Source organism: Leptonotus elevatus, chromosome 13 (genome assembly GCF_054856555.1).
Source record: "Leptonotus elevatus isolate MCC_2025b chromosome 13, RoL_Lele_1.0, whole genome shotgun sequence".
Taxonomy (NCBI): Eukaryota; Metazoa; Chordata; class Actinopteri; order Syngnathiformes; family Syngnathidae; genus Leptonotus; species Leptonotus elevatus.
This window is the reverse complement of record NC_141251.1, coordinates 10685564-10713551: the sequence shown is the minus strand read 5'-3', so window position 1 is coordinate 10713551 and position 27988 is coordinate 10685564. Positions and strand designations below refer to the sequence as shown.

The 27988-nt window shown below is 39.0% G+C and overlaps 3 protein-coding genes across 4 annotated transcripts in view; 2 read left to right on the top strand and 1 right to left on the bottom strand.

The window, feature by feature from the left end:
• Window positions 1–8: 8 nt before the first annotated feature.
• znf518a (zinc finger protein 518A) lies at window positions 9–7933 on the top strand. The gene is given in 4 exon segments (XM_086093460.1): window positions 9–154; window positions 1995–4124; window positions 6017–6632; window positions 6634–7933. Coding segments are annotated over 3 exon segments (2757 nt in total). The 5' UTR covers window positions 9–154; window positions 1995–2008; the 3' UTR covers window positions 6659–7933.
• On the bottom strand, window positions 7685–27814 carry blnk (B cell linker). Of its 2 annotated transcripts, XM_086093463.1 has the most exons (22): window positions 27693–27814; window positions 23426–23537; window positions 16440–16486; window positions 14676–14741; window positions 12557–12603; window positions 11575–11618; window positions 11369–11483; window positions 10999–11102; window positions 10790–10862; window positions 10612–10637; window positions 10502–10533; window positions 10360–10387; window positions 10204–10255; window positions 9988–10012; window positions 9874–9898; window positions 9744–9774; window positions 9395–9473; window positions 9264–9292; window positions 9116–9165; window positions 8949–9032; window positions 8727–8882; window positions 7685–8142 (listed from the first exon to the last, which is right to left on the bottom strand). In XM_086093463.1, the coding sequence occupies exons 1-22, from the start codon at window positions 27707–27709 to the stop codon at window positions 7978–7980; spliced, it is 1407 nt and encodes a 468-aa protein (XP_085949589.1). In that variant the 5' UTR covers window positions 27710–27814; the 3' UTR covers window positions 7685–7977. The 2 variants fall into 2 exon arrangements, with proteins under 2 accessions (XP_085949589.1, XP_085949590.1); XM_086093464.1 differs by lacking the exons at window positions 16440–16486; window positions 23426–23537; window positions 27693–27814 and adding an exon at window positions 14911–14991 and having other exon boundaries at window positions 7687–8142.
• Window positions 27736–27988, top strand: part of dntt (deoxynucleotidyltransferase, terminal) — a 64827-nt gene continuing 64574 nt past the window's right edge. Inside the window, exon 1 of the mRNA XM_086093461.1 lies at window positions 27736–27926. Within this exon, the coding sequence (XP_085949587.1) occupies window positions 27736–27926 (191 nt within the window). The remainder of the gene's footprint in view (window positions 27927–27988) is intronic.

Sequence of the window (27988 nt, the reverse complement as noted above, 5' to 3'; positions counted from 1 at the left end):
AGGCAGCAGGAAGCCTGAGACAGGACGGGCTGCTGCTTGGTTCCATCAGGCTAAAAGGCTAAAGGCTAAAGGGGCTCAAAGGCTGTAATCCCCGGATGATGAAACCATCATGGCTGCCACTCGCTGAGCTGTCAAGCTCTCGACAAAAGAAAAGGTAAAAACCGAGACAATTGTATCAACAACTGCTTTGATTAGGATTTGTGCAACCTGGTAGCTACGATTGCAGCGTTCGTGTGACACCACGCTAAAATGTGGAATTATCGTAACTTTTGTCGCTACGCGTTTTATTCCAAGTTATTTCGTCTATGCAAGAGCTTGGTGCGTCACGTTATTTTAAAGAACCAAAACGTTACTTTTCGACACATTTTCGCCGTTTGCTCGATAATAAACGCACACATAACGTTTTCCCTGGGAAGTTGAAGCAGTGACAAGTCTTTCACTCGGTTGCTTTCAAATCGTCACTTCCCAATTCCCTAAGCGTCTGTCGCTTGCAGTCTCGTCACTTTGTTGTGGTTAAGTTATAGTACAATGGCCGCCCCACTCACCGACGAAGCTGCAATGATATGCTTACTTTGGAGACTTCGTTCACTTAATATATTGGTGCATTTGCAAACTCCGACGGACATTTTAATGTTTCTGCTCCTAAGCGTATCTACTGTATATGGTGATCATGCAAAGATGGATATATAGCGAGAGTGGATCCAACACCTGGTTTTTGAGAGGAGTTCCGTGTTGTTCCGCCTAAAGGAAATGATAGAATTTCCACGCAGAACAAGTTGAACCCAAGCCAGCAACAGGTGGACATGCAGCAGAAATATTAGTGCATCTGTTGTGAGAATTTTTGGCGAAGGATTGCTGTTCTGTTCTCTATTGCTCACTTAAGTCTCCGCATCAACAGCTACTGTGCCCACAATCTGTTAGAAAAGTCATAATGCACCCCCCCCCCTACTTAGTATTCACACTGTTTTTTCCCAATCAACTACAGAACTGCCAACTGTGTGCATATTGTGTGAATGCTTTGCATTTATACCTAAAAGTCCACTGTTACGATTGTGTCTTGCAAAATTCTACTAAAAGCATGTATAGCTGGTAATTTAACTTGCACACAGCCATTACTGAGGATAGTCCATCTACCGACCCGCTTACATGATCAGGGTCACAGGGAGCTGGAACCTGTTGAGACCAAATAAATACCCAGGCGTGGCTGCTGTTCAATCACAGGGCATATAGAGAGACAAACCATTCTTACTCACATTCACACCGTTTCCAGACGGTTACATTTGGAAACCGGAATTAAAAATGGGAAAAACAATTGGTTAACTGATTTTCTTTTTAAATGGAAACTCCAAAATTAAAATACAGTTTGATTTTATTGTTTCTTATCTGGAACAAGTAAGGAAAAGTCTCAAAAAATTTTGATTTTTCAATGTGTATTTCAAAACAACAACAGAATATAGCACAATACACAAATAAAAAAACGGGATGTCCGTATATTTGTTTTGGAATAATTCAAAACTAGCTAAATATACATTTGAATTAAACACATTTGCTTTCCAAATCCAGAAAGGTATGAAGGGATGAAAGGTAGCTTTATTTATATAGCACATTTCATTCTCCATCTATTCATCCATCGTCACTAGGGTCGCATACACAAGGTAATTAATTCAATGTGATTTACATAATTAAAAATACAACATTTGCAAAGAGAAGAACCAAACACATTTAAAAGCAAAATAAAGAAATACAAAGTAGTAGGAGCTCGTAGTAAAATTACTAAAACAATGTGCAGTGCAAGAAAAAGCATTAACAGTAGATAAGAAGAAATATGAACAAATTAAGGCTCAAATTTAGTTTGACTCAATTTTACTGTCTTGCAGTATTTGGAATAATAAAGTACTGCATATTCAAAATGCAATATTGTCATGCGTGTCTTTTGAGCGATCTTAATTGAAGTGGTTGTGCTTTGATTGTGGATTTCTTGTGCTCACTTTCAGACACCTGAACACTCATGGATTTGGTGGATATTTGCAAAGTTACCCCTGCTACAAATAAAAAACAGTGTGTACGCAAGAAGAGTCGAGTTTGGCACAAACGACTCCACCGAAGGAAACGTGCAGCTCCGCTTCCAACTATGCAACGTGAAGCTAAAAATGGACCAAAGAAGATACCAGAAAAACGCAAGCAAAGCACAGAGTGGCCTTCGTCAAAGAAGCCCCACTTGGAGGCGCAACAGAGCGAACGCTGGACAAACCGTAGTCGGCCTCTAGATTCACTCAGGTTTACATGCAGCCAATGCACGGACAATCTGGAATATGTTCCCAAAGACTTGATGAGACATTTTGAGGAAAAGCACAGAGGGAGCTCACCTGTTTTTTCTTGTCATATATGTCCCTTTGATGCACGCGACTTCTCCTATCTTAAGGTTCATCTACTAAGCCACAAGGACACGTTTTCTAGCTGCAGCATTTGTAATGATGGCGTGAAACGCACGTGGTCTGAACTGAGTGCGCATCTCACGGCGTGTCACTGCCAAAATGGCAAATACGCATGTGAAAAGTGTCAGACGTTCTCGACCGGCGATGTGACTGTGTTTTTAGAGCATTTGTGTGTACATCATCTCGGCCTCCAAAGAGCAAATGCGATTGAAGTCCACAAGGACAATACTCAGTTTGGGTCCATAACAGCAAATCAAACTTTATGTTGTCCTCATTGTACCTACGAGGCCTCTCAGAAGTGGGTGCTTGCAAAGCACATTAATGCAAACCACAGTCACCAGCAAGGTAACCCGAAAAAGAAGGAAATCCGCTCCATAGCAAGGAAATCTAACAGTCAATTTAAGCCCAGGTTGACAAGGAGTACAGTGAGGGAAATGTGCTGGTTGACACAAGACTGCCTTTCTCTTCCAGGTAGAGACTTCCTAGATAAATACTGCCATTTGTCTGATCCCCAAACGACACTAGAGAAGACGCAGCAGTTTTTAATGAAATCCGTTGCAGGGGAAAAGGGTGACCAGAAATGGACCAAGGCTCTCAAATCGGTCCTGTCTAATGTTCCTCAAGACGTTAACGTCCATCCGAAGTCGGAGAATTCCGAGGATCTCACTGTCCTCACGGTCCAGAACAAGATTACTTTGGCTCAGAATGGTGCTACCTATGCCAAAAGGCTGAAGATGATGGAAAAGACAGACAAAGAAAGTCTGACCTCTGAAAATCCCGCTGGGGATGCTCATTACGACGTTGTCCAAAAGGGAGGACAAGCCATTTTGAATGATGACCCACATTGCCTTGAGAATGAAACAAAACCGAGTAAACATACTTTGACTTCCACCCACAATGAACCACCAGAGTGCGTCCAGATCCTGGAAAATGGCGAGAACCATGAATTAAAGACTAACTTAAATAATGGGGGGAATGTAAGGCCCGAAGATCTGCAACTCAGTTTGGATGGAATTCATAATCCCGGTGAGCCAATGGTCACAATTGCGAGCCAAGAGCAGAAACACGTTTATAAAGACAAACCAAAAAATAACTCTGTGAGAAGAAGACGGAAAAGAAAGTCCAGAGCTAAAAAGGTGAAAAAAAAAGTCACCTCTGAATTAGCCTTAAAGATTGTGTTAAAGAAAAATCCGATCAAAGGGCGGCAATGGGTGTCACAAAGCCCTTTACTTACAATAGACAGTCTTCCAGTGGAGGAGCGGTACAAACGACCAAATCCTGACAAAATGGTGCAGGTCCTTGTACCGGTGACTGATCAACATGACCCCCGAGAAGCCGTTTCATCGGCACATGCACCATCAGCGGCAGAACTTCCTCCACATTGCGCTGCAAAGCCAGCTGGGCCGGGAACAGTTCTCAAAGACCAACCTGTTGTATTTGAAGATTTGCTTTTGACATCTGAAAGAAAACTTGATGACGCAAATATATCACTGCACTCCTCGGAGACAGTTCTTGACAAGAGCATCCTATCAAATTCAACAAAGACCGCAGTGGAAGAATGTCCCGAGAACTCGCAGCTCCCCTCCTCCAGTGCTTTCCTTGATTGCAGCGTGTCAGCTGTTGATGGAGCCACTCAAAGCAGCCACAGCGGGTCGCCCCCTCTTTCCCAACGTGCTATTACGCCACAGGGTAAGCCTGCAAATTATAGTCCCTATAGAGTTAAAATGGCTAAGGGTTTAACCCTCTGTTATATCTTTGACTTTGCATTTACCGTAAAATCACGTGTATAATACACACCCACGAATCACAAAAAAACAAAACAAAAAAACCCATCCTTTTTCTCAGCCGACATTTTTTTTTCGAGTGCCAAGGACATTTGAATGATTTGAGTAATTCTGGGCTGCGGAGTGCAAACATGACATCCATTTCTTTGAATTGGCTCTAGTTTTAGAGATGTTGTTATTTTTGACAATTGATTTGGAGATATCATTTGGGGCTTGTTGTTCTCTAATAAAAGTGAAACAAGCTTGTTGTTAACTTCTAATATTGCCTAATCGTCTTCTTCTTATTATTTATTCCCCCAAGAGACTATAGATAAATCTTTCCCAATAGATGTTGGCCATTGAAATCAAGTGATGTCAGTAGCAATTTTGCTGGCTTAAACGGCACATTTGGTGATTTAAAAAGTAATCGGTAGGAACGACAACGGTGTCAGTCATTTTTGTCCATTAAGCTGCCTTTGAAAAGTCCTCCGATGGTTCTTGCCGTCTTGCATGCTTAGAGCAGTGGTTCTCAATCCCGGTCCTTGAGTACCCCGTACCCGGCCCGTTTTCCATGTCTCCGTCAGCCAACACAGCTGAGGATCATTATCGGACTTCGTGCAGAACTTGCTAATTAGCTGATAGTTTGAAACACCTGTGTTGGCTGAGGGACACATGGAAAACAGGCTGGCTAGGGCTACTCGAGGACCGCGGTTGAGGACCGCCGGCTCAGAGGCAAGCTAGCAGCTAGCCGCTAACGATGGAGTCGGCGCTGAATGCTGGTAACAGGTGACGTCTATTACAATGTCAGCGTAATAAAAAAAATGTTTTAAGCATCCTTAATTAGCAATTGGACTTATTTCAGGACGACGTTGTGTTGTTGACGTCGGCGGTAAAAGTTTGCAAGAGGACACCACAACAACAGCGATGAAAAAATAAAGTAATAAAAGTAACCAAGTTACTAATGTCATCGTATTACTGCATATGTTATGTTATATATTTATTTTGAAGTTGGCCTCACGATTGGCTGTGTTCAGTCATGGATAGTATGAACAATTGTTGCTGCTTTTAGCTTGACTAGTTTTGCTCAGGTTTATACACACAAACAATTTTTGGAAACAAGATACTTAACTCATTCACTGCCATTTACGGCTATAGACGTCAAAAATTAATTTGAACAATTTCTATTAGTTTAACATTTTTTTCCCACTTTTGTTAACAAGAGTAGAAAAACCTAGTTTTTTTATATATTGTATTAGAACAGATATAAAATGTTTGATTAATCGTGAGTTAGCTAGTGAAGTCATGCGATTAATTACGATTAAAAGTAGTACTTCCCATGACGTCCCTAATTTGTAATAATATTTTCTTTAAAAAAAAGAAAAGATTATTTAAAACAACAACTGATTATTAAAAAATTAGGGGCAACAGGTGATTAAAATTTGTAATCGTAATTAGTTGCATGACTTCACTAGTTAACTCACGATTAATCACAAATTTTATATCTGTTCTAAATGTACAATTTTTTTTATTGTTTTTTATACTTTTATACTGGAAAAAACTAAACTAATAGAAATAGTTTGAATGAATTTTTGAGGTCTATAGCTGTCAATGGCAGTGAATGAGTTAATGACATAAATGTAACTTGTAACATTAAATATAATGTTGGAATGTGAGTACACCTTTTTCTATAACATCTAGGTATTTAGGTTTTATTTTAATGAGTCAGTGTATAGTACGGTGGGATGATTTTTGGATCATTTTATATGAGGGAAAAAAGTGTCTATATTTCTCAATGAGTGTCATTTTTTAATCTCACAGGTGTGACCAACTCAGGAGGAACAAGGCTTGAACAGAGTGACCATCGTATAGTGGTATCTCCAGACCATCTCCGCAATGCCGATCCGCCTCTGGAGAAAGCCATCCCACATGAATCACGGCCAGCATTTGTACCCTGCCGGCAGCCTGCTCCAAAAAGCCTGCAAAGAACCCTGAAATTAATCGCCATGAATCCCTCTCAGTTGATAAGGCGTCCGGTGAGGGACCAGCCTGTTGTGGTTCTCAATCACCCGGATGCAGACATCCCCGAGGTGGCCAGGATCATGAACGTGGTCGGCCGTTACAGAGGAGAGGTGCAGAAGGTCGTCTTGTCACAAAGGACTCTGAATGCGCTTTCAGCTGTGACCAACGGGACCCATGAGACAAACCATTATATGGACGCTCAGACCCAACCACTGTGGCAAGGGGAGAATTTGGTCCAGGAAAGGTTTGTTTTGAAGCTTAAGCTGCGGAGACTGAGCCGGAAAAAGTACGAGGTGGTTGGGGCAGTTTCACCCAACAGGAAAGTGATAAAGAAATTCAGTTGCTGGTTTTGTGGCAGGTTCTTTGAAAAGCAGGAGGTGTGGATGGTCCACCGGAAGAGGCACCTGATGGACTGGAAGGCCAAACTGTGAAAACTTTTAAATGTTGCATACACTGGAACACAAAATGTGTCTGGAAGATGACTGCAATACAGCAAAAACAATCATTGAAGCAGTGACAATCAGTTTTCAAAGTCTTAAATAAATATTGTTGCACATCCTGGACAAGCTCAGGGTAATGTTACCTACCATAATCTTTGCCTCGTCCAGTTTCAGAAGGTCCTTCGAAAACGTTGTGAAGGTGTTAATTTAGTATTTAGTCCCCTGTTGCTTTATTTAAAATCACTGTCACATTTTAGAAAACACTGTACATGTGTATTGCCACATAGTCTGAGTTGTATGTACGGGTAGGCTGCAACTAACATATTTATGTTTTTGGAATGAGATGCTGAGACCCATGTTAGTCATATATACCAAAAACTGTATTGTTTAAAAAACAACAATAATAAGCTGTTTTATTCAACATTTATTTATGGCTCTAATGTATAAACTTCATTTTTGGGCCGATGAAATGATACTTGTACATGTTTTGTAAATTCCAAATAGCATTAAAATCTCATATTTTCTGTGACAGATATATTTTCATGCATGCATTTAGCTGGAGCAGATATTCTTTAATGCGCTACATTTTTTTTTTTTATACCTAAAATTATGTTTTATGTCAGCGAATGATGAGTAGTTTATTTTTTTTATTTTTTAAATCTAACCTAGACTGGTTGTGTTATTTTTCAATGTAGTTTACTTTTGTTTGACTTGAAAATTGTAATCTAGTTTTTTACTTGCACTATTATTAAAGGAGGATTTTGATTTCCTTTACCTCACCCTAAGCCGACAACAATCTTAACCGGTGTCCTCCTGTGGCAAAACATTTTCTAAAGCAGCCATGAGATCTCAGTATTGACAGCACAGGAACTGTGGTGTGTGTGTGTGTTTCTGTGTGTTTCTGTCATTCCAGGACCGTCCCTGTCTGACTCACTGTAAATAGCAAACCTTTAGTTCAGACGAGAGGTTTCTAATTGTACATAGTAAAGCTCGTGGTACAGTAAGAATATTTTCCATTAAGTGCCTTGATTCATTTTGTTATGCAACCAATCTGCATGAGTTTATTTGTTGATCAGAGAATAAGTGTGTTCCCAGTGACATGAGACTGAACTATGTATTGCTTTTGCTTTATTTAAACAAAAATGCAACTTGCAAGTTGCCGTCTAAAAAGAAATCCTGCTTCATCCTAATATAGCTACACTGTCTCAGCCTTTTCGTTCATTTGAATAATACTGCGTGAGCACTGCAAAGCATCTCAATAAACATGTTGAAAGTCTTCCGAGTCTGATCATTTAGCGCCACATGCCGAGCCGGTGTGCATTACAGAGTGGAGAATGCATGAGCAGTGCGGCGGTGATATACAAATGTGCTTGGTTTTATAGGAAAACGCAGCCTGGCGGCATCCTTGCTGTTGCTTTTGCTGTCGATCAACACCAGAAGGTTCTTCTGGTGGTTCTCGATGATGTGAGCGACGCTGTGGAAATACTGTAAGGGAAAATCAGTTTAAGCAATTACTGACTGATGAGACGTTTTCTAGCCAACCATTTGGTTATGCAATGTCACATTTTTAAAGCATTAATATTTAACATGTCAGGATTTGATTCTTTGACAAATGTGTTTGTCTTGCCCCACCTGGTGTTAGAATTCCACTATACGTACTAAAAACTTTCATCAATCTATTTTACACACCGCTTGTCCTAATTTTGAATTAAAAAGTAATCGGCTTGAAAATGTTGATGAAACAAATCGTAATAACTAATGTTTGCATATAGTCAACCAACATTTCACAAATGTTTTGCTGTGTATTAGCACCCCTTATTGGCGAAGGTCTGACATTACAGCGAGTTTCAGTCACGTACGCGTAAAAGGGGGAACCAGATTAAACAAGCAAGCCGCTGTGAGCACATCAGTGTCTGTTTCATACAAGCAAGAAATATTACAATAACGTCAAAAATATTCAGTGTCAGCACTATTTAAAAATGATGTTGGTTGATCAAATGCCACTTTTGCTGTAATAATTAGCATGACCTTACAACAAGAGAATCAAATACACAAAATGTTAAGTGTACCTCTTCTCCTTTCTTCTCCCTCCCCAGCGCGTACAGCTGTCTTCTGTGTATAAACCGGATCGGGATGTTGTACACTCTGCCTTTATAATACACCACCAATGTATAGGGCTGATTTGCGTCCTGTCCGGAACTCTTCCTCACCATGAAGGCCCCGTCCTGAAGCAGAAAGCAGCACAGTGTCAGGCAAGTGTCAATGTCTAAGTAATACAAGTTAAGTCATACTTTATTTGATTGAAACAACAGCTGCTCTGCGGTCTTGCGATCACATTCCCCAGCAAACCATGGTTTCTCATAGATTTCTGCATTCTGAAATGAAGAAAATCAACCATCAGTCAATAGCAAGATTTAAATGATCCAGTTTAGTGTATTTTCAATTCTTAGAAGACAACCTTGTCTTGGCCTGTGGCCCCGTTTCCAACATAGTCACTGTCAGTTTGTTCTGTTACACAAAGACAACATTAGTGCCAGGGAAAATAAGATCATAAAAATGGTAACGTATGCTCTCGTTGTAAGCCAACAACTCCTTGAGTTACTTACTGAGGAAGGAAACATTTGGAAGAGGTATCCTGTAAGAGAGTAAAGACAAATAGCAGGTCACAAAGAATAATCTAGAATGACAGTAATTGTTGCTCACTGGTGTTGCACTCAAAATACGACATGCGACTTACTTTGGTCGTTTCATGTCCAGAGTCAGGCATTTTGGAGGGTGTGGTTTACGATCAGGGTGAATCATCGGTGGTGTTCGGCCTGCAATTATCCACACAGTACTGTCAGATTGTAATATCCAAATAGAACATCCAAATTTAAACACAATGTGTTTTGTGAGGCTGGCTGACATCTACATGCTATTTAGATTTTTATAATGCTATTATGCTGAGCAGTTTGTTTATGGTTGCATAAAGTTCAATTTCTATGGCAGGTATTTTTTTTTTTTTTTTTGCCACTAATGGTAGCATTCATCACACAAAAAACAACAACAACGCTTCGGAGTTGCCCGGACCAAATACAAATACTTACGCTCAAAGTCCCTCTGCATTACATCTTGTGCCTATAACAAGACACATACATGTACTTTCAAGAAACAGACAACAAAATGGACGATCAAGAAACCTCAAAGCAATGTAAAATATTGATAGATTGAACCTACCAGTCTTAAGGGAGGTTTTGGTGACCTATTAAAATTAAAAGTCTCCCATCACTGGACTGTCATTAGAATGTAATGTAAAGATAGTCGTAGTGTGTGTGTGTGTGTGTTGCCTACCCTCTTGGCAAAGGTTTGGGTGGCACTGGCAGGTTGATCATTGACATGAAAGGAAATCACGTTAAGTTGACATGATCTCTCAATGAGAACATTGCTTGCTTGAGCAAAACAGTTATACGTCTATGTAATTTTGTTGTAACACAGACCATCCACTAGGTGGCGCAACGTGCTAACTACAACTCACTATAATGAGTGTTTCTTCCATTTGATACCCACTGTCATCATGATCGCACACTTCATATGATGAGTCACTTTCGGCCTGATGCTCCTGGAGGATCACACGCACATATACACAAAACAATAAAATAAATAAGCCTCAAATACAGCATAATGTATATTTTTAGAGCGCTTGCGCATTTGTTAAACACTTACAGCAAAGGGTGATCTCCTCATTTTTGCTCTGAAAACAAGGTCAGAATAGTGATTTGAGCTTTTATGTTTCTCTTTTTGATTTAATTTTGGTAAGTAATGTCTAATTTCACACTCAAAACGAATAGAGTTAATATAAGTTTACCTGTTTGCTGAAACATGGCCCAACATCCTATCCTGAAAAGATCCCGTAAATATATTTAAAGAATAAATTGTAATTGTTGTTGCAAACACACACACTTTGAAAAAGCCTACCTCTTGGTCTGGAACTTCATACAAATCTGAAAAAAAAATTAATTTGTGATTTAATTTGTTGAATGTATGGCTATTATTAATAAATTTAATTTGACATTTAACATTGTATTTCTTGAATATTACTTTTCCTTTTTCTAAAGTTTCACATTTATGCTTTTGTTCTGAGGTGCTAGCTTACTAGGAGTCGGGTCGTCTGCCGGTTCTATGTAGTTGTCATCTTCGTCGCTGCCATCCGGACTGATGTAGTCTTCCTGTATAGCCGCAAAGACAACACACATAAACAGAAATTGTTTTGCATGCTCACTGGTAAGTATAAGCTCATCTACGAGATAGTTTGAATTGACAAGCAGAAATATATCAATGCTTGCGTCTTGAACTTCATCTTACGTCATGACTGTCCGTATGTGCAGGTTCTAGGGACACTTGTCGTGATTTTTTGCCTTGTTTGAAGGCCGTTCTGTGTTCCAGTTTTGGCCCATTATGGCAGCTATCTGTAATGGAGAAGCAAAGCGTCAGCATTTGCATAATACTCTCGTCTGAATCCCCTCGAGGTGCTAGTTTGACAGTGTTTCTATTTAAAAACGCCACACAAAGCACCTGACTCAACTTGCTGTATTAGAGTGATGACGTATACTAAAAACAGAGAACTGTCAAAAGTTATAGAAAATGAATCATATCATGTTTGAATTTTGAATGTATCAACACGATTGAAATATTCACAAGTACTACTACCAGTGATAGTGACTGGTATACTGACCAATATAGTCCCCCGTCAGGAAGGATGAAGACGAGGTTCTGCTAAAGACTTTGTGGCTGGGAGGAGGCTCATAGCTGATATCGTGCTCTTGTGGATTGTCGTACGTGTCATTATCCTGGGGACAACATATACAATAAAAAGTACGCCACTTTTTACAGAATTGTACAGCTATGTAAAAAAATGTCACCATATTTTCTCAAACTTACATATTCTGAATCGGACATATCTTCTGCACCCACCATGTCGTCATCTGAAACGAGGAAAACTTGCCTTTAAATATAAACTCCTCATAGTGAACTTAGTCTTAGTCTTGTGTTTCTATTAAAGAAACAGTAAAACAGGACTGGCCTGAATGTAAATACAGAATCATCTGTTTTATATCCATCTATCTGCCCTCGATATCTCAGTCGACTTTGGACGAGAGTCATTCAGTCACAGGGCTCATATAGACAAACGGTCATTCACACAAAATTTTGATTCTTCAATTATGAAGAACATGCAAAATTTAATTATTTCTATTACAAAAAAAATAATAAAAAATGATCGTGAACTTACCTTCAGGTACATTTTAATGTTAGGTGGATTGGAGTGGTTGGTAAAAATATTAATGGTAAGACGAACTACAAAATTGTCTCAAATGAAAATGAAATGATTTGTCATTGACTTTAACCCTAGCATGAGAAAAGAAACACTAGACACTAGAATTATTCTCTTGAAAAGGGAAGGCAACCCCAAAATGTTTTGACATTAATTATATGTTCTATGCAGGCCCACTGGTGTAAACATGGTATTCTGATTAATATTGCATTTGTGGAATACGAATTAAGCAGCAAAATCCACATCTCAGATGGCGGCCATTTTGCCATTCGCTGTCGAATGAAAATGACATTTCCGTTGCTCAGGACTCAAGTAACAACCGATCGCGACTCAGCTTGTAAACGTCACATGACCAAACTCAGAAAATAGGTGAGGCGTGATTGGTCGTTACCTGAGCCCCGAGCAACTATGATGTCATTTTTAGTTGACAGCAAGTGCCAAAATGGCCACTCCCCCTGAGTGGATTTTGAATTCTTTTGGCCTGACTTCCCCTTTAATGACAGTAAAAACCTTCCATGAGTCGCGGTGGCCCCGCTCTGCCTCAGTTTGCCTTTTCCATTGCATGTTTCATTCATTCAGGTGAGATCTTACCTCTGTAGTCTCTCAAAGGTACCTCTGGAACTGGTTTGCTTTTCAGTCTGTCACATGGAAAGATAGAGCATTTTCACTAAATACTTATTTACTCAAGAAATTATTTTGATGACTACTTTTTACTTTGACTTGTGTCCTATTATTCTAAAGTAACAGAACTCCTACTTGAGTACACGTTTTGGCTGCTCTACCCACCTCTGTGGTTTGGGGGGGGGGGGGGGTGTCCCCTTACTCAAGTGTACTGTCTGCAGATGTTCTTTTTGGACAAAACTGTTGACTACTTCAGCAATCAGCCTCAAAGGTCTGCCTGTTTGCATTTTGTCTTCTTTCTATGTGAGCAGGTGGTGGGTTCACAAGACGTTTTGATTGATATGCCTTTATATAAAACATGAACGCGATTTGAGATAATTGAAATGACAGCATTTGAGGCACGTGGTTGCAATCTTACTGAATAAAAGGAGAATCTTATGAAAGTGTTAAAAGAGGGAGACAGTTTTGAATTGCGCAGACACCTAAATAGGTTCGGTACTTGTAAATCTCGAGAGGTCTGTATCCTTAAGGGGAGTCACATCAGAAAGAGTAAGTGAGACAGAGGCCAGCTGTTTGAGATATTTTTGGCTTCATAGTCTGTGCTATGGAAATGACTGAAAGCAGAAACATTTTTCACCAACTCACAGTTTCATTCCAAGATGTCAGCAATCTGACATTGTAATGAACAATGCACAGTTAATTGTTTTTGTAGTCGTACAAAAGGCTCTATGTATGTGTAGTATGTTCTGGGTCAATTTTGACCCGGGCTAAAAATATCCTGATAATTACTGTCTATATCAAATAATGAACTGAAGCTCTTTCCAAAATGTATTGATATACTGTCTGGCATGAATAAAAAGCAGATTAACCCTGAATCAAAGTTTCAGAGAATAAAGAAAGAGTATTTTTCCTGTTTTATATAAATGCCAGATCGGTCATTCACTGCCATTGACGGCTATAGACGTCATAAATTTATTTGAACTATTTCTATTAGTTTAACATTTTTTTCACTTTTGTTAACAATAGTATGAAAACCTAGAATTTTTTTGTACATTTAGAGCACATATAAAATTTGTGATTAATCGTGAGTTAACTAGTGAAGTCATGCGATTAATTACGAGAACATTTTTTAATTGCCAGATGCCCCTAATTTTTCCAAATCTTTTCTTTTAAAAATAAAATAAAAATAATTTCAATTATTTGTTTTATTTTTAATCTTTTTTGTTAAAAAAAAAAGATTATTAAAAATTAGGGGCGTCAGGCGATTACAATTTTTAATCGTAATTAATCGCTTGACTTCACTAGTTACCTCACGATTAGTCACAAATTTTATATGTTCTAATAAAATAAGAATATTTTAGGTTTTTATACTCTTGTTAACAAAAGTGGGAAAAATGTTAAACTAATAAAAATAGTTAAAATTAATTTTTGACGTCTATAGCCGTCAATGGCAGTGAATAAATCAATGAGATTATGACTATCATTTCATAATTTTTCTTATCGAGTAAATTCATACTTAACTAAATTGCAGGTTCTTGATTTTGCAGGTGCAGACCTTGCCTGCCTGGCCTTGTTTGACTTTTAAACTGTTTTGAGATTCACCTATGACCCTTCAAAGACAAGCAGGTTCATGTTTCTGCGTGAATCTGCGAATGTGGTTTCTAACTCCCTTGTAAAAAAACATCCTCACTGACTCATAAAAATACACATTTACATGACTTGAAGATTCTGCCATGACCCTTCTGGCATGTTTTGCTGAAACTGTGCAAATGTAGGGGAAGAGAGACAGTTCTGGGGACTGTTTGAAGTGCACTCTCAAATACTGCTACCACTGCCCCATAAAAACATATATTTATGGCATGCACAGTTTCACATTTTCAAGATTTCCACCATGGCCACAATTCTTTTGGGACTTAACAGAAACGGGTAAATCTAAAATCTATTTTAGTAGACATCAATTTGACTTTAGTGTCACTTTAGAAAAATTTGACATTTACGGTATTTTTATTGCTGTTAAATGTCAAGAGGGGTCCATTTCGGACAGACAGTATGTAAAGGTTAAAAGTAAATATCAAAAGATGAAATGTACCTTCTAAATTTATTCAGGTAGCTGGCATCATTCTTCTGAATGTCCTGAGCAATCTTTTGAAGCTGCCTGGAAAACAGATGAACTTTGTTGGTCAGTGAGAACCTGCGTAAAAATGACTGCGGAAAGGGTTGATTAGAGCATTCCTGTGATGCACATTTCTAGAATGAATTCCTATTAAAGTCAAAATGAAAGTCACGTCGTCGTTCACATGGCAATAACAATTCACAGAGCTTACCGAATCTTTGCTGTGGCAGAAGCTGTGAGTTTACTTAAAATGTCCATGTTTGTAGTCAATCCAAAGCTGGACATATTTAAGTTGTGTCATATTGTATTGTAGGTTTGAGTAAGTCACGCCTTTGTCACCAAGAGGTTGGAATCACTTCTCTTTTCTACTCCTTGTCACTCGCGCAGTTCAAGTAAGACACACGCACAAATGTTGATTTGGGTGACCACAGTTTTCAACAAAACTCTTGCATCAGCAGGTGCATGTGTTAGGACCGTCTAGTGTCGGCTAAGGTTGTTATTGCACTTCCTTATTTACTTATTCTGTACTATTGCAATGAACACATCTGGGTGTGGATCATAAGCACATGCTAAGCCGTTGTATTTTTTTAGACTGGCATTGAAAACAATTGAAGTTTAATGTAATTTTGTGAAGAAAAAAAAAACGAGTTAATCATCATTTGTCCTAATTTTTGTCACACAACCGACCCGATGAGATATTAGGAAGCATTTCATGGTGGGAATGAAGGCGTCATTTTGGATGGATTTTTTATTTTTATGATTCGCAATTAGTCAACATTGATTCACGATTCAGCGTTACAGCAGATGAATAAGGCACTCGCTGGCTGATGCATGTATATGACTATCGGCATATGTGTATGCGTTTGTGTGTACTGTATAAACACATACCTACAATAGTAGTTACTGGAACATTGAGGCAAATTTATTTATTTTTGCTGTGTCAAAACATTTGTGTTTGACATCAAAAGAGGAATATGAGACACAAGATCAAGTTTTCACAATTTATTTGCAGGTATTTTACTTAAAAAAATAATACAATCTTGTTTCACTTGGTCTACCTGTTCAGCACCTGTTACTTATGTAGCACACAAGTGGCTTTATTCTTCTTCAGGACCTTCCAAATGGTTGTATTTATCATGGTAAATGTTTTTGTAGTGGCTCTAACTGTTTGCCCAGCTTCGGAATTGCTTGTTTTCCACCTGTAGACAGCTTTCCGGGTTTCATGTTGCTTACACCTTTAACTAGTAAACATGTACACTGCAGAGTCCAAAACCATATCTGAAATTGAGCAATTCTGCGCTATTTATTGTTCATTGAACATACCTGGGCAACAAAGCATGCCGGTCAGTCACATGTTAAAATATTTTTTGCTCACCTGAATAACTGGTAGATTCAAAGAAAAGATTGAGCATCAGATGGAGATGTAAATAATGAATAATTGGAAATAAAAGTGGAAATGATCTGCCTCATTAATCATATGTGTGTCTTTGTTTGTCTTTGTATTTACATTTTTAATGTAATGTAATTGTTGACCAATTTTTTTATTTATTTAATCAATTAATTAAGGAAACCTTGGAAACAAATAAAATGCAATGTCCGGAATTTCTAATCATCTGTAAAATATGCTGTACCGTATGATTATAAGTTGGCGATAAACAGACCTTCACTCAAACTGAGTGTTACGAAACATATTTATATTTGTTGCTGAGTTGAGTGATAAGAGTATTTATAGTTACTTACGGTCGATGGGGCGGGCTGCACTTGCTCATGTCGCCATCTGACATGTTCTGTTCAAACAAAAGAGATCAGTTGTATAAAGATCTGATAAGTAACAAGATGTCTTCATAGAGGTGATATTGCACATGCCAGCCTATTTGCAAACAGTGGATGGCAGTATTTCATTTGATCATTTTGTGAATGCACTCTGCCTTCATTGTAATTTGCTCTTTAATCCAACATTTAGAGGTGATAGCGGGGGTCCCTTTAGGGCATTTCTGGGGAACACATTTATTTCCATATTTTATTAAGCAGCACTGCAGCACTAATGTTGTGATAACGACGCAGATGAGAAGGTGCCTGTGACTGTACAGGACTCTTATATATTGTAAACCATGTGGTCCAAACATATTTACGATTTATGATTTTTTTTAAGTACAAGATATACAAATGAAATTGTGAAAAACAAAGGCAGCATTGCCACATGATGTTTGCATGCAATGCTTCCATTTATCCATTTTCCTTTTTTTCCTATTCAGGGTCATGGGTGAGATAGAGCTTATCTGGCTGACTTTCGGTGACATATAACTACTCTATATACAGTATATAATTACTGTATATACTGTATATAGAACCCCCCCCCCCCCCAAAAAAAAAATCATTTACTGTATTCTCACGTTTTCACGTATGGACAATTTAAACTCTTCATGTGTGTTTTTAGAATATAGGAGGAAGCCAGAGTACCTCGAGAAATGCAAACTACACACAGAAAGGCCCACAGTGAGACTTGAACCCTTTTTGACTGTGAGGCAGACACGCAAACAACCAAACCACAGGGATACGTTAGCATCAACAATAAATGGGGGGGAACATTTTTTGTCATTTTTTTGTCTAACTTTATTTCTGTTGAGCAGCAAGGCAATCGTAAATGAAAGGAAAATGATTACCATAAAATATGCAACAATACCAACTAAATTATGTATTCCCGTCTTCATTCATAATTCATTGCTCCAGGTCATTCTTTGCTCCAACTCTCTCACTCTCTCTTGCTCTTTGTTTTAAATTTGTCCTAATTTTATGGAACTGTGTGACAGTAAAATGCCATATAAACAAAATGTAATGGATAGTTATATCATAAAAAAACAAAAAACAGCAGTGATGTTATGTTAAGAAAATTTATTTACAATTGTCTCGACCACCTCATGGAGACTTTTTTAAAGCACTTAACGTGACCTTTGTGTGAATGTACAAAGCTCCAGGTAACAGACAGCACCCAAAATAAGCACAGCAGTGAATGCCCTTTAAAGCAGAGTCTTGTGATTTAATCATTTGTAAATCACAGAGTGAGATTGCTTAATATGAAAGGCTTTACCTCCTTCAAAGAAAGTGAACCTTGACCCCACACTTCATCGTCATGCTTCTTACTATGGGGAAAAAGGTGTCTGTATAAATCAGACTTAGCCTTCTGACACAGAATAAAATATCAAATAATCCACCCCAGTGGATACTTAGGCACCGTCCCAATGTTGAATTATTTATAGGAGTGTCTGTGCTTGTTCAAGTGAGACACAACTTCTCTTCGAGCTGCAGTCTTTCTCTCCTTTGTATTGCACACTGGAAGCCTTGTGTAGAGCCACTTTCAAATCTTAATAACTCACCAGCTGTTAGAACGATGCTCCACTGGCATTCTTGAGCATTTCTTTTAAGCATGACTTCTCTTTTTTACATCTGTATGAATATAATAAAAACTATCATCTGTTTTATGGTGAGCAAAACCATTATCGTCTCCAATAAGCGTTTACCAATTCACATTTCTTTCAGTTTTGTGATATAGTTATGCTTTGGGAATTGCGCTGATGGCTCAGATTGATGAAAACAAGTCCACATAGTCTTAGAGGGTAATTTGCTTTTCTCGAAGAAAGGATAAAGTGCAAAATGATCAGGGATTAGGGAATTGTTTTGTATGGATGTTCGAAAATAGAGATAGTGTAGCAGTTCAGTGAGGTAGGTGGGGGCCTGATGATGAAGCATTTTGAGGGTAGGGAGAAGTTGGAGCTCCAATTTCTTTCTTACTTGTGTGTTGTTAGTCTCATTGTTTTTAGTGGCCTATGTTGTGGTGAATCAGTTCCCACGCTATGAATGTTCTGTTCCCATTGCCTGTTTGTCTAAGTGTTTTTGATCCTAAAGTAGGGTACACACATTCTTTAATATTCTAAACAATTTTTTAAAACGTACGTCACACATGACAAGGAAAAAAAGCTTTGCGTGCTTACTGCTCTTATATCTTGTGGTGGACTCGAGATGATACAATACAGCACACCACACACATAAGGATTTCTCCAAGAGTGAGTCCCCCCCAAAAAGACATCTGTTATGCTTCACAGATAAAATTGATCACACAGATCAAATCAATCGAATACAAAATACAAAAAGTACAACAAAATAAAGGTCAAAAGACCTGTAGTACCAAGACTGGCCTGTGAGAGGCAGCAAGGTGCCACAGAGAAACCATATTGCTCGGCAAAATATAAAGCAAAAAAAAAAAAAGTGTGTTTCAACTGTAGCGGGATCACACTCCTCAGCCTCCTGGTAAGGTCTATTCAGGGGTGCTGGAGAGGAAGGTCCGTCGGGAAGTCGAATCTGGGATTCCGGAGGAGCAGTGTGGTTTTCGTCCCGGCCGTGGAACAGTGGACCAGCTCTACATCCTCAGCAGGATCCTTGAGGGAGCACAGGATTTCGCCCAACCAGTCCACATGCGCTTTGTGAACTTGGAGAAGGCATTCAATCATGTCCCCCTTGGGGTCCTGTGAGGGATGCTTCGGGAGTACGAAGTACCGAGCCCCTTACGGGCTGTTTGGTCCTTGTACGACCAATGTCAGAATTTGGTTCGCGTTGCCGGCAGTAAGTCAGATTTGTTTCCAGTGAGGGTTGGACTCCGCCAAGGTTGTCCTTTGTCACAGATTCTGTGAATAACTTTTATGGACAGAATTTCTTGGCGCAGCTGAGGCGTTGAGGGGGTCCGGTTTCAACATTGTATCTTTGCTTTTTGCGGATGATGTGGTGCTGTTGGTTTCTTCAAGCCGTGATCTCCAACTCTCACTGGAGCCATTCGCAGTGTGAGAATCAGCACCTCCAAATCTGAGAGTAGACCACGGTCCTCAGTCGGGAAAGGTTGGAGCCCCCTCTCCGGGTTGGCGATGAGATCCTGCCCCAAGTATCTTGAGGTCTTGTTCATGAGTGAGGGCAGGATGGAGCGGGAGATTGACAAGAGGACCGGTGCAGCATCTGTAGTGATGCGGACTCTGTAGAGGTCTGTTGTGGTGAAGAAGGAGCTGAGTTAAAAAGCGAAGCTCTAGATTTACGGACCGATCTATGTTCCTACCGTCACCTATGTTCACAAGTTTTGGGTCATGACCGAAAGAACAATTGGATACAATTGGCCGAAATGAGTTTCCTCTGCAGGGTGTCTGGGCTCTCCCTTAGAGATAGGGTGAGAAGCCGCTGCTCCTCCGGAACCAGTTGAGGTGGCTCGGGCATCTGGTTTGGATGCCTCTTTGATGCCTCCTTGGAAAGGTGTTCAGGGCATGTCCCACCGGCAGGAGGCCCCGGGGACGACCCAGGACACGCTCGGGGGACTATGTCTCTCGGCTGACCTGGGAATGCCTTGGGATCCCGTCGGAGGAGCTGGTTGAAGTGGCTGGGGAGAGGGAAGTCTGGGCTTCCCTGCTAAAGCTGCTGCCCCTGCGAGCCGACCCCGGATAAGTGGTAGATAATGGATGAATAATGGATGGATGGATGGAAAAAGTAGAGAAAATGAAAAGAATAAAGAATTTCTTGAATCAAATGGGAAGTTCCAAGAGAATGATGTGCACTCATGCATATGTAATAAGTAAAACCCTTGTATCCTACTATAAATTCACGTGCAAGCATGCCATTGTCTTAACAGCATGTAATGGTTAACCCATAAAAATGCATGTGAACAAATAAACAGATTTAAAGCGTCTACATTGAAAAAAGTGATACAAGCAAGAGTTCCTGATAGACGGAGTACAATGAAAAAAAGAGAATTTATGTCTTATCAAAAAGAAACCCACACAACTATTGGAATCCAATGACAGCTGCCCATCTGATTAAAGTGAGTCATTCACAACAATAGAAATGACAAGCAACCGCAAAGTAATTACAAGCCAGCCAACGTATTATATTTCTTCCTCTTCTACTACTACTACTACTACTCTTTCTTCTTCTTTGCATTGTCGTTTGTGATGTTAGCAACCGAATCAATTGTGTGATGATGCTGACTAACACAACAGATATCGCGTTCACATTAGCAATAAAACTAATAACAGTCAAAACAAAAAGACTCACCTTCGTGCCTGGCGGGGAGGTACATTTAAAATGTTCATGATTTATAAAGTTATTCGAGCAGGAGAAACACAATAACAGAATAGCTGTTTTGCTAGTCTCAGCACCATGTGACTACTATAACTTGCTATTGCTTTGGGGGTAGCAATATTCCAGTTTACAAGCTCAGTTTAACAGATTGTTATAACACAATTTAGATGATGAGATGTTTGTAGCTGAAATAAATATTAGTGATAAAAGCATCAGCCTATTAAATATTTGATGAGATATAAAGTTTAATGTTGTGTTTTTGTTTGTACTGGAATGCTATCTCAGCAGACAGTGAGCATGTGCATCGCAATGATGAGGTCTGGGTTTGAATCTTGGCAATGGCTGTTCTCTAGGTTGTCTCCAGGTACACATTCCAAAAATATTCACTGTAGTTATACTGAAAACTCTAAATTGTCCATAGTTGTGAATGTTTGGATGCTTGTTTGTCTATGTGCCCTGTGCTTGGCTGGGGGTACCCTGCCTCTCACCAAGCTGGCTGGGAAACGTTCCAGCTCCAGCCTGCGACCCTAATGAGGACAAGCACCTTAGAAAATTAATTGATGGTCATTCCAGCACAGCAAACTAATCGTCACGGTGACTGCTTGTTTCTTTTTGCTTGCACAAATCAGCAGAAGGGCTGTGCTGGCTGAAAATGTCGAATTATGGCACAAAACTGTTTTGCCCTCATTTCAAACTGCTTGAGGGGTCAAAGCTATTGCATGCAATTTCCTCTAACATTTATCGATAGCGTAATCATATTGCGTTTGCTACAAATGATAGTCTATTGAATTCTGACATTCTCATGGAAAATCATTCTCGTCAGCTTTCTCACTATATAAATGTTTTACTTGTCCAATGACCATGCTCGTAACTCAATACACTTTTATCTCTAATCATTTTTTTCCCCTCTGAAATGAATGGAAATACCCAAAAAACATTTGCTGCTTAATTAAAGCATTATAAAATCTTCACAAATGTTATTCAATAGCTCATATGGCCTTTCCTATTTTGTGTTAGCATTCAATGAGGGAACTTAAAGACAAATGCATATTGTTTTAAATACACATAGTGAAAGTGTATTTGTTTTATGTTTATTTTGACAGTAAATTTCAACGGGGGTGTTGGAGCTTCTTTTCTGAAGAATTATTCGCTATCTAGCAAACGCTTGCTTGTTGTGAAGTGAGTTGACTCATTGTTGCCATACTGAGTTCAAATCACAAAATTTTGCTTGCAAGTCAAGTAAAATGGCCGAATGATGATGCATCGCAACAAAAACTCGTAGGTTGTGCACCACGAGATGTTTAAAATTATTGGCGTAGTAGACCTGCACTACTGTAACATGCTGAGGGCTGTGTCGAATATATTGACTCCCTCATATGAATAAAATTAACTTGGGGATGTACCAAAGATTGCATACACTGTCGTCAATAGAGACAAGATAGTGAAGAGACTCATTACTTTTTTATAGGAAAGTGGAAGCAGAAGTTCTAGTTCAACATTAACAACAATGGCCAGTCGAAAGGGAGAAGTAATGCAACTGAAGTGCTTTATATATTTCATTTTGCATACCTTAGAATGGTCATGTATACAATGCATTTACATTTTAAACTGAACAAGGTACAGTAACAACTGAGCTTGAAATATTGTATGTAATTACGAAAAGAAAAGTGCGAAATGTTGCACTGAATGTACAGCATCCCAAACTGCCTGTTAATCATTTTTGACAAACAGCCTGATTGTATGTAATCATTGTGCTGCTGTAATAGCATAATCCTATTGCTTGCTCGGATTTGTCCATTAGAATGACAAAATGAATAGCCGCAAGACAGATCTAACCCTCAGAAGAATAAAACATGAACAAATAATGGACGTTATATTCAAGTTGAAACAAACAAAGTTGGAGCTACGGTATTCACTGTGAGTCTCCGTCCGCTTTTTCTCAGTCTGTTGGCAGTTGCAGCACAGTCCTGCATATTGTTTTAGTGGCAATAAACATACACACATTTAGTGCAAATATCTATCTATCTATCTATCTATCTATCTATCTATCTATCTATCTATCTATCTATCTATCTATCTATCTATCTATCTATCTATCTATCTATCTATCTATCTATCTATCTATCTATCTATCTATCTATCTATCTATCTATCTATCTATCTATCTATCTATCTATCTATCTATCTATCTATCTATCTATCTATCTATCTATCTATCTATCTATCTATCTATCTATCTATCTATCTATCTATCTATCTATCTATCTATCTATAAAATTCCTCATTCTTCCTCAAAGTGAATTTGATAGAGTCCACATTAACACTCCATGATGCTGGATGGTCTCTATTTTTTTTTTTATGACAGAAAGTCTAATAGTTAGTTAGTGAGCCACTGTATATCAATTTGAATGTTGACAATTTATTTTACAAATAACCCCCAAACGAACCATATACTTGATAGCATCTTGTCACCTTTTTATCTTTTATAGTTCGATCACTAAAGATGCTATAAAGCAATAAATATAGCCTGATTTACAGAGGAAATAGGTCACTGTGCCTATTTGGCATCCATGAGCAATCTCAACATATTTCATATTGTTGTTCTTATCACTCACCTTGCCCATAAATAAGCTCACTTGGCTCTGGTCCCACCCCTCACACTGCTCTCTGGACGAAAAGTTCATTTCAGTCACAGCAGGGACGCGCCAAGTCGAAGTATGTGTGCCCCTGGAAGTACAGTAATAGACTGACCTGTCACATCCTGCAGCTACAGCTTTCCGCTTCAGCACAGGGAAGTGCGCCGTGGGAGGTCATTTCATTATTAGTCTCCCACATCTTTAACTAATGCAGCAATTTACGGTCAAAAACCTACACTGAGATTCCACTGATGCGTCCAAGGTTGGAAGCAAGGAGTCTTACTGTGCATTTCTCTGACTTTCATTTTCAAGTCCTTATTCAATTCATTAAAAAATGTGTGTAAAAGTATCTGGATTGGCACCTTTTTCAGTTTCATAAGTACAATTTGTATAGTTTATTTCTTGACCCCATGCAGCAGTGCCACCCTGTCAGAAAGTTGTGTATGCTTGTACATACAAAACCAAAGAAACACTAGATTTACACAACCAACAGGTGGAGATGAGCTTGTTTACCTGCCAGTTGATTAGAAGCACCTGTGGCTAAAGACAATCTGTGGCAGGGTTTTTACTTTCCGGACCTAAATTCCCCAACCCTGATTCATATGCATTTAAACACTACTGCAAACTATGCATTCCTTTACAGAAGTGTGGGGGGAAAAAAATGAAGCATAGCTGATCTCGATTCTGACACTTCCAGTTGTAAAGACCAGAAGATAACCGATTCCAGATGTTTCGTTACCGTTGTCATGACCAATCTCAAAATTGTGTCACATAGCAGCATAATAAAGGTATTTTTATGCCTTGAACAATGCAATGTAAATCCAAATGTACAATAGATGAACACAAAAATACTTTTTTGTTAACAAATTGGCAGTGGTCGGCACACTGTAATTGTTTATTTTGTATTTTACTGTTGTGGAAGTGGGAAGACTTTCTGTTACAAGGCATGTAGGAGGCCCAAGTGAAGCAGCGAAGCCCTCTCCAGATACATCCCCAAAACAGGCTTCTTAGGTTAATTGAAGACTCTAATTGTCCTTAAGTGGGAAAAGTGTATGGAAGCCAGTCCATGTTGTATGCCGCCTCTCACTTGATTTCAGGTGGGATAAGCTTTAGCTCAACCGTGACCTTTTACTTTCCATACTGATGACACTCTATAGGAGCGTGTTTGCGTTATTAAGTACAACAGAATGGGAGAAGATTGTGTGCATGTGCTTACTGTTGCATTAAATAACGTCAATTGAAATCGCTCTAATGAAAACAACTTTGCAAGTGTTACTCATTTACTTAATACTCGCACATGCAAATCAGGGAGAAAGTGCACACAATACAGACCATTGTCTTCATGTTTTGCGCAGTTCTAATGCACTGACTGGAGGCTTTGTGGGGGAAAAGAAAAACCTTACTAGAATAATTTCAGCTAATGAAAATTCTAATTAGGTTTAGAAGGTCTTGAGAATGCTGCCATTTATTTCATACTGTATGGGACCTGACACATTACTATCAAAAATAATGCTGTAGCTAATGTTTGAATAACTAATCAATTATTTTACTTGGTTGTGGTGAGTGAATTAAACATTAAAGTAGATATACCACTTTGACCACTTTTCTTTTCCATTTTTTTTCATGCACAAATAAGCCCAATATAAAATGTCACGTACTGTACAGTCACTTGCTACCTTGCTGTCATTGGCGTTTTTGGCCTTAAATAAAAGCTGTTATACTCTCATCTGTTGCCCCGTTCTTGTCATAACAAGCGGACAGAACCCTTTGACAATGTACAGAAAGAAAGAAAGAAAGAAAAAAAAGATCTGGAGGTCTCAGTGGCCAGGAAATAAAAACATGCCATGTATGAAAGGCATCAACAAGACAAAGGTTTGCATTTGTAGGAAGTCTCCAAATAATTATTGGACAATGTCATTTGGCGTCCACATTTGGCTGCCAAAATGAAGTCAGTTGAGAAATTGGGTTCAATGCAATTTCAGACATTGCTACAGGGAGTGAAGTCATTTGTCTTAGTGATATTCAAAAGTAATGGTCCTCATTTTGACAGGAGGCCAAGCACTTTCATACCCTGCTGAGTAATTGAGGGGAAGGGGTAAACTGTCAAATTAGTCAACTCTGCTCTATGACACCTGTTAACCCATAGAAGTGAAAGTGAGGTGAAAGCAGTGTCATAAATTCTGTCCAGCCAGCTGAAGCAAAGTGAAGAAACATTTATTAGATGCACTGTTGAGTCAAATTTGTTAGGAGTTTTCTCTCTCAATTAAAAAATGTTTTGTTGTAGAGAATGACATCACAGTGATGTTTACATGTGGTCAATATTCGGGTTAAGGTCAAAATTCTGGTTTCTGAAACGTTTGGGATAACCTGTTTATGTGGGAGTGGACAGAGTTACCCCTGTATACGTAACCCGATCTAAACCGCCACGTCATTACGCAAATGGACGTCATTTTCACTTTTAACTTGCTACGCTCAATAAAAAATCATATTCAAGTCACTCACCAGTCACCACACTAATAAAGTGCGTTGCCATATTCTGTGCTGCGTCGCCATGTTTGCTTCATGTATTGTCTCTGGATTGTGCGCAGACATATGTTGTATATACTGAACACACCGTGGCATTTTCTCCATAGAGACAAACAAATAACGTGAAAGTGACTTGCCAAAAGATTTAGTAAAATTTGCTTGTTACAAGCAAGACATTCTGTTATGTAAGAAATGTTTATTTAAAAAAATAACTGGTATCTTTTATTAATAAAGATTTTTTTTTTGAGAATTGACAATTTAACTGGGTATTTTACACAACAAATACAACTTTTATTAGGATTTTTTTTAAACAGAATATTTGGTTCCAACCCTCAATGCTCACTGTCAAGCAGCGAGGCAATGGGTCTCATTTTTAGAGTCGTTGGTATGACCCAACCTGGGATTGAACTCACAAACAGTCAGACAACCAGACACTCTACTACTAGGCCACTGAGCTGGAAATGTGGTTTGATGCTATGCAAAAACAGCTGTGTTCAAACTTTAATTGGCATTCCCTAATTTCTCAATTGAGAAGTTGTGTACGGTAATTGGGTTTCCTTTCCATTGGTTAGGAGTATTTTTTTCTTAATATTAGCTATAATGTCTTAGTTAGATATTTTTCTTTAATATGAGATTTTTGTTTTTTGTTTTTTTTGAGATAGCTCAGTATTGTTCATTCGGTAATCTTACCAATTCGCATGTCATCATCATTGCTCTCTCTCTTTTTCTGTTTTTCTTTTTTGTATGTGGGTGAGAATGTGCGTGAGTATGTGCATGTGCTAGTGTGTGTGTGCATGTGTGCATGTGTGCGTGCGAGTGTGTAATCATTAATTCACCTAAAACCTATTAAAAATCCCATACCGTTCACCTAAACCGAATACTTCAGAATCCAGCTAGAGTCGTGAGGTTGTCAGGAGACCCGAGGAAGGATCAAAGAAAAGAAAGGAAAGTGAAATCCAGCACCGACCAGACATCACCTACTACCCACCGGGTTACCAACCAGAATCTTTTACCAACCCCAGAAACATCTAAATTCCAACAAATTAGGGAGACCTCAAGAGACCAAAGGAATATGAGATACATTTTTTAATGCAAAATATTTTTCCAAGATTATTTTTGGGGGGTGGATGAGAAAACAATTCTGAGAAACTCATGTTTTTTTTGTTCTGTTTTTGTTTTTACAGTGTTTCTAATGCGTTATGATCATTTTTCCTTTAGCCATAATGTAGTCTGCTTTGGCTACCTGTGTGCGCAAAGGTTGTGGATGAAATTCCACAAAGACTCTCAATTTTCAACAGTAAGCTAATTAAAGTGGTGGAGCAGATGGTGCTGACTTGGGCTGGACATAATGTGTGAGCAAGTGGCAAAATGAACTGGACATGGCAGGACAGCTGCGTGAGGTGACCAGAATTTGGGCCACTCCCTGGAGAGAAGCTCCACTCATTCCAAGTGAGTGTACTTGCTATGAAACTTTGTTGTTTGTTAGGCACAACTTAGTCAAAAGCATTCCTCCTCTTTCAGCTATCAGAACATCTTTGCGGCAAATGCCAAACTTTTCGGAGAAAAAACAACAACATTGCAGGTGTTTCTATGGTAAACACCAAAACTTCAACACCTGTTGCCAGAAATGTTATTGTCTACCAGAAACTGTTACACTGTCAGGAAAAACAACAACAACAAGAACCGTTGCTTTTTTTTCCCTCCCCCTGATGGAACTTACGAGAACAAACGCTGCATAAACACTTTGCTCAGTCCAGAAAAAGATGTTCCATGCTGCCATTGGGTCTTGTGTTAGGAAGCGGTCAAAGCCGGCGAGCGTCATTGTCCCCAGGCATGCGGTGAAGTTTAAGGAGGTCAGACTCTACCTAGTGGAGAGGAAAATGGGCTCCAGCAGGAGAAACTTTCTGACCCAGCTGGCCAGGTCAAAAGGCTTTATTGTGGATGACATCCTCAGGTTGGGAAAAACGTGCTATTTGTTGCTCTCTATACTCTCTGTCTATAAAGACTTGTAACTTT

Bases quoted from the DNA above. Each gene is read 5' to 3' on its own strand.
- blnk (XM_086093463.1), bottom strand. The intron at 14,742-16,439 runs GTAAGTAACTAT...TCTGTTTTCCAG, and splicing joins TGCAGCCCGCCCCATCGACC to GCAGCTTCAAAAGATTGCTC. The intron at 9,899-9,987 runs GTAGGCAACACA...TAATTTTAATAG, and splicing joins CCCAAACCTTTGCCAAGAGG to GTCACCAAAACCTCCCTTAA.